General features: G+C 33.0%; 2 protein-coding genes across 2 annotated transcripts; one reads left to right on the top strand and one right to left on the bottom strand.

Moving 5' to 3' along the window:
- Positions 1-954: 954 nt before the first annotated feature.
- LOC120201333 (protein ELF4-LIKE 3-like) lies at positions 955-2,155 on the top strand. Its single transcript, XM_039201963.1, has 2 exons — positions 955-1,132; positions 1,532-2,155. Exon 2 carries the CDS (start codon positions 1,564-1,566, stop codon positions 1,885-1,887), a length of 324 nt encoding a protein of 107 aa, XP_039057894.1. The 5' UTR covers positions 955-1,132; positions 1,532-1,563; the 3' UTR covers positions 1,888-2,155.
- A 3,649-nt stretch (positions 2,156-5,804) lies between these two features.
- On the bottom strand, positions 5,805-7,036 carry LOC120182765. Its single transcript, XM_039187665.1, has 2 exons — positions 6,501-7,036; positions 5,805-5,990 (listed from the first exon to the last, which is right to left on the bottom strand). The coding sequence occupies exons 1-2, from the start codon at positions 6,978-6,980 to the stop codon at positions 5,805-5,807; spliced, it is 666 nt and encodes a 221-aa protein (XP_039043596.1). The 5' UTR covers positions 6,981-7,036.

Here is a 7,036-nt window from a genome sequence, read left to right as displayed (position 1 = left end):
TAAAAATTAAATTCATAATATTTATATACTTTTTTTTACAAAATTAAAAATATAAAAAAAGTTTAATGAAAGGGTAAATTTTTTTAACCCCTGAACTTCATATAAAATTTTAATTATAGACTAAAAAATATTCGAGTTAATAAGTTATTAAATTGAAATAATCATCCTTATAATAAAAAATTTACGATAATCAATGTAAATACATTGACTAAAAATTAAATATATAATTATGCTTAAAAACTAAAATAAATTCCAGATAAATTAATTGATAATTTAATCAGTTTACGAGATTTCCATTTTTTGCATTATGAGACTCTCATTGGGTTTGAAAACTTTGGATAACATTCCTTAAAAAATTAAAAAATAAAATAAAAAACAATTAGATGGTTGTCTGTCCAATAACCAATCCCATTATTCCAAAAAAAAAAATTAATTCTCGGTTCAATTCTTCGTCTTGATTAATCAAGGTCGACCCTTAGTTTTGATGAGTGAATCTCACTGCAGGGATTTTCTGCATACACAAAGCGAACTCGAGTCCTTACTTAAATTATATCAAGCTGCTTACTACTTGAATCAACCATATTGATACATTATCCCAAATTAAATCAATTAATTATTGAAAAAAATTGAAAATGACATTCAAAATATTCTTCAGAGTACTAAACAATCCCACTAAATAATCAAACTCTATTTTAGTATAATAATAATAATAATAAAATTATTATAGAATATTATATATATTTCCATCTACCAAATTAAAGCAAACAAAACATGAATGAATATTATAAAAGTAGGCTTACTAATATTGATAGATGGGTGATTTTCCATCAATGTCCAACTGCCACGTGGCTAATAATGAACACCTTGCTCGAATCATTCATCATCCCCCCGGATCTGAGCATAACACACAAACCAATCTCATCCCCCACTCAATCCCCAAAAACTAAAGGAAAAAGTTGTGTCTATATATGCGTGTGTGTCTATGTATATATAGAACTCAGATATACTTAATCTACATATACTATTTTCTCTCCGAAAACTCTCAATAATTCATTCTTTTTTGGGGTTCTGAAAAACGCTTTCCTGCTTTGAATCTGTGTATAATTCCCGGAAAACATGATGCTCCAGCAAGGTACGTATGCTAAAATAAATACTATATGGCTGCTATAAGTCCATCTTTAGGGAACAGTTCAAAATAACAAGAACATGTGATGATATCACTTTGTCTGTGTAATTTTACCTCTTGTGTAGTTGAATTAACGAGGGCTGTTCTTTTCTTTAAGCTCATGATTTCCTTATCAGCTTCTTACTTCCTGAATTTGATGCTATTTCCCCCTTCTTTTATATAAAAAGATATGCGAATTATTGTTTGTATCTGTTATATATGTGGGTGTGTGTGTGTGTGTTTCATTGTTGTTTTTGGTGTTGAAAAGATTAATAATGTTGTCTGTATGCAGCATAGTACTAATCTTATCAGCATCATTGACTGGTTTTTCTTTTGGTTCATTACTGGTTTATTTTGATTTGATAGAGCTGTGAGTTGGAGGTTAAGGAAAGAAAGGGATGGAGGGTGAGACATTTAGGCTCGGCAATGGCGGTCAGGTAGATGGCAAAGTGGTGCAGACATTTCAGAAGAGTTTTGTTCAGGTTCAGAATATATTGGACCAGAACAGGCTACTGATCAACGAGATAAACCAGAACCATGAATCCAAGATCCCTGACAACTTGGGAAGGAACGTCGGGTTGATTAGGGAGCTCAACAACAACATAAGGAGGGTGGTTGATCTTTATGCTGATCTTTCCAGTTCCGTCTCTAATTCCGCCGACCATATTGCCTCGTCTGAAGGTGACTCCAATGGCGGGCATAAAAGGAACAGGCCTGCATGATTCTGGGGTTTTATTAGTCATTCTTTTGCACGGTTGGCGAATACGATGATACAACTTCCACAGCTGATCTTGTTTGAGGTCCAATTCGTATAAAAATGGTCAGATTCTGTAGCTCTAAACTCTCTTTTAGATTATCAAAAACATTTGCTAGAGAGGAATAATGGGGATCTGAAGCTTCGTCTGATATTGCATTGTAAGTTGTGTAATGTAACCCTTGACCTATTTGATTAAATGAATGCATGTTGTGGCCTTTTGCTGCACTTTTCTACATATACATTTATATATATATATATTAGATTTGCATGTTGTGTAATGAAAGTTGTGCCTTTTGCAGTTTCTCATGTATGTTTTTACTGTCTATATGTTCGAACCCAAAGTCTTGCATTTGCTGCAGTTTCTAAAACCAAACCTTCTCCACTTTATCCCAACTTTTCCCCCTCTTTGTCAAAAAGAATGATAGCTATATGTAATGGGTCCTTAACGATTTACATATACATACATACATATATATATATATTAGATTCTTGACCATGAAGGCTCATTATGAACTTTATTGGATGGAACAAACTGTGTTTTCAGCCCTCTACAACATATGATACTTAGGAATTTCAACTTTTAGTAATGAAAAAAAAAGAAAGCTTTAGAGCTTTTAGTTTATCCCAACTTTTTCCCCTGTGTGTGTGTATATATATATATATATATGTGTGTGTGTGTTTGTGTGTGTGTATACTTTCTCTCCTGAAGGTTCACTATCAACTTTTAGATGGAAAGAAACTGTGTTTTCATTGCTTTGTGCTGGGGAGAACTAAAAGCAAACCAACATTCTCTGGGGAAAATGATGTTGAGAAAAGAAAGTTGATGATAATAATAATGAAGGCAAAGCAGCTTTGGATTTAAACCCTTTTTGGTTCCCACTCCCCCCATCACACAAACACCACAGAAAACAGAATCTGAGATGAGAGATTGATGAGATCTTCACCTGTTTTTCTATCTGCTTTAATCTCCTTTTCAATCCACCAATGCAAAAAATAACCTTTATGAAATGATAAACCCCTCGTAGTCTTTGTTCAGAATTTTTTTAACAACAATAAACTACCTGTAGACGTAATTATTTAAACTCAAGATTTCTAGAAAAGCCGACACTCCCCTCGTATCTTAGACTATTTCATGAGTTCAAAATAAAGTTATGGTTTTGGTAGATTAAAATAAAGCATCACAAAGAGTTGCAAGAGAAAGACAAATATTGAACGGTGACCCCCAACAACATGACAAGGGCCCCATCAAGCTCTCCATGCTTATCCCCTTCTTTTCCTACTTAGGTTTATTCTCCTTTAACCATAATATATATATATATATATATATAATATTCCCCCCCACATGCTATTCTCTTTATATAATAAATGTGTTTTATGACTTCTTTATGATAGATTCCTTTCATAGATAACAGTTGTCTTTTGTTGATGTGCCCACATTATATATACATATGATTATATTTATAGGTTATTCGTTGAATAATAAATGACTCATATTTTAATATTTATAATTTTTTATAGAAAATTATTATTTTATTAAAAATATAAAATATTCAAAATCACAATAAAGATTTACGAGTATTATCGTAAACGTAAACTAAATTATAGTTAAGACATTTTCCTATAACCATTGACACAAAAACTAGCCACCTAAATCACACAATGACTATGAAGGAAAAAGTTAAAAAAATCTAACCAAAATGTTCGAATAAATCTGACTGTATCGACAAACGAACCACAAAAGGGGATGAAATTATTGAAAGATCACCGACAAATCGTAAATCATGGTTGATTGACGCGAGAAAACTATCCATGAATGCAAAACGCGTACCAAATCAATCTGAGGATTCATAGCAGGGAAGATCAGTATGATAACAAATAAGTGTCATCTTGATCAGTCGTGGCAATGTCAAATCCAACCTTGAGAAAAAAATAAACGGAAACGACAATCAAACGACCAAAAACAACCAAAAAGATAGAAAAAAAACGTGCCACAAAGACATAGATAAATATACTACAAAGACATAATTATTCTTATTAAAAACTAAAAAAAAAGACAACTAGCGGTCAACAACTAGCATCAAATTCGATATCGTCGCCGGCTAAACAAAATCAAAGAAAAAAATTGATCTAATCTATAGAAGTTTACACAAATTGTAAAGAGAAAAAAAAAGGGGCGAGAGAGGGAGACGGAGAAAGTAATATTTTTAAACTTATTGAATGATATTAGTGATTAAAAGGAGTAGTATCTTCTTTTTGAGATTTTAGGTTATACGTGTATTATCAATCACTAAAAAAAATTATAAACAGATATTAATTTGTTAGGGATATTTATCCATATTCATTGTTTCTACCGTTTTATGTTCATGATTAGGTTATTTTCCACCGACTTGTTTTTATTAGTCTAAGGTGATTATAAGTGATAGTATATGTTACATAAACTTTTAATTATTTAAAAATAAACATTCAAATAGCATACAATCGTTAATACTCAAACTCGAAACATTTACAAATAACAACCATCATTTTAATCATCAAAATGACTCAAACCCATACATTTCCACAGCCTTTTTAGGGTTTAAAACAGCAGCCATGGATGATGTTGCAATAAAATGTATATCATTGTTACAATTATATATTATCAAAATATTGTGTGCTCTTGCAAGAAGAATGTCGGCTAATAATATTACGTATGACTTATGAGGATGGACGACAAATGTATGACCACTAATATATATATAAATATATATAAAGAAAAAGAAAGAATCTAATCCTTATGGAGCATTTATGTTTGACAATGACAATTATTTATATATAGGTAGGATGTCTCTTTCAAAGGGTGACATGTAAGTACAATATCTTGTAAAATTATTATTATCAACAATAATAATAAAAGAGGTTTCGACTAATATAGTTTGATATCGTTTAAGTAAGGTTTTATTTTCGAGTTTTTATATAGGTAAAAAATCACTACTCAAAGATTCACTCATCAAAACTAGGTATACTACATTGGTCGGTCCGAATTATCAAGACGAAGTCTTAGAATCTGGAGGAGGGAAAAAATAATAATAATAGGAGAGGCAATTAGGGATGGGCATGAGACCCCGAATCTGATGAGTTTCGACCCGATCTGACTTAATCCGATCGAGTCGTATTTTTTTTAAAAAAAAATTCAGGTTCGAGTCGGGTTTTTTAAAGGTGATGCTCGGGTCGGATTCGGGTTTACGGTGAAAAATGTCCGACCTGACTCGACCCGAAAAAATATAATTTTACCTTATATATTTAAGAATAATTACAATAATATCCCTTTATATATTATTTTTTTCAATTAAATCACTGTTTTTATTGAATAAAAATAATTTTTTTATTATTTCGGGTCGGATTCAGATTTTATCTCAAAAAATCGGATCGAATTAGGGTCGGGTGAATAACATAAAGTTTTCGAGTTGGGTCAGGTTGGCTGAAACTCGACCCAAATCCGACCAATGTATATCCCTAGAGGCAACTACGAGATTGATATTTATGTGATTCTAAATTAATACCATCATCTAGATATTAGAAAAAACATTTTTAAAGGAAATATTAAGAGAAAAAAAATGATGTTTCGACCCGACCTGACCCGATCGGATCGATTTTTTTTAATTTTAATTTATCGATTATTACTAAATTTATCATTAAATAATTCGTTTAAAAGTATTTTGGATGGGAGGAGATGAAGACCCACCAACTTGGTAGAGAGGAGTTGAATACTGATGAGTATATTACGAGTAGGGTTTAGGGTTTAGAAACCACCGTAGAATCTGATTTAAAAATGGAAATATCTTTATCGGTTCGCTGCATTTTATTGATAACCACCGTAGAATCTGATTTAGAAACCACCTTTGATCACTGATTGTCTCTTGCAAAATGCAATCCATTGGTTAAAGCATGAATCTCTGTCAATCCAACTTCCACATCACCAGGAGAGGACAACGCCATGCCTCCTAGGACAGAACCAGCCGAGTCGCGAGCAACGGCTCCTACCGCAGCTAGTCTCCTATGGGATTCAAACGCCCTGTCTATGAGTAGACACTAATATTTTTATACATATTGAGCGTTTTAGAAGAAACGCCGTTTCACGTACTATATATAGTGACGTTTGTCTAACAAACATCGCAATAGATTGATGTATGATTGAAAGCAATCGTAGATCGAATTACGACATTGGCTGCAAGTGATATGGTTGCCTATACTAGTTATTAATCGTTAAACTAATATTAAGGTTTAATTAGCGCAACATTAACGGTTGTAGTAACAGCTGTTATAATAGCTAAGATTAAAGCAATCAAACTATACCGTGATTACTGGTTGATTTAACGAGATAATACATTAAATATTTTAAACAAGATTAAATCTTTTAAACAAGATTAAGGATTTAAATTTAATGTTTATAATTTATAAACGAGTTAGATTGAGAAGATCGTTCTTATATTCAAGGACCGAGCTATAACCCTTCTAAAATTTTTTGGTTTAATAGTATTTTTATCGATCTAAATTTAAGTAAAATTTAACTTTTAGCTCCTAAAATTTTAGATTAAACACATGATGACGGGTCCGATACATATCAAACACAGAGAAAAGATGGAATTTTATTGCTGGAAACATATCAAACAGATACATAAAGGGGAAAAGAATCAATGGCTCAGCTCCGCTTGCAGGGTCGAAGTTGGACAGACCGATGACGGGTCCGATAATGGCAACAGCCACAACACCACCAGCCGCAATGCTAAGCAGGAAGTTCTTCAGCGACGGCGTTACTCCATCGGCGGCTTGAGCCACCTCCGGGATCACCATGGATGTTGTCAGAGCAGCAGCTGTCAATCCACTGACCACCCTCTCACTGAATGAAGAAGAAGAAGAAGCTTTGACTTCCACCAGCCTTGCATTGGATCTCTTAGCCGCCATTGCCGTCGATGGCTTCACCGGCAGTGGCTTAAACAAAGCCTGGGAACCGAGCATCTTCCTTTGGGTGGTGGCACCGGTTAATGGGAGAGCCATTGAAATAGGTGAAGCAGAAGCCATTGTTGGATTGGTTCTTCGTCTAAAAGCAGCAATTTTTTATTGAGAATTTCGCAGTG

This window comes from Hibiscus syriacus, unplaced genomic scaffold, assembly GCF_006381635.1.
Source record: "Hibiscus syriacus cultivar Baekdansim isolate YM2019G1 unplaced genomic scaffold, ASM638163v2 tig00000340_pilon, whole genome shotgun sequence".
In the NCBI taxonomy this organism is placed as follows: Eukaryota; Viridiplantae; Streptophyta; class Magnoliopsida; order Malvales; family Malvaceae; genus Hibiscus; species Hibiscus syriacus.
This window is presented reverse-complemented; position numbering and strand designations above follow the sequence as displayed.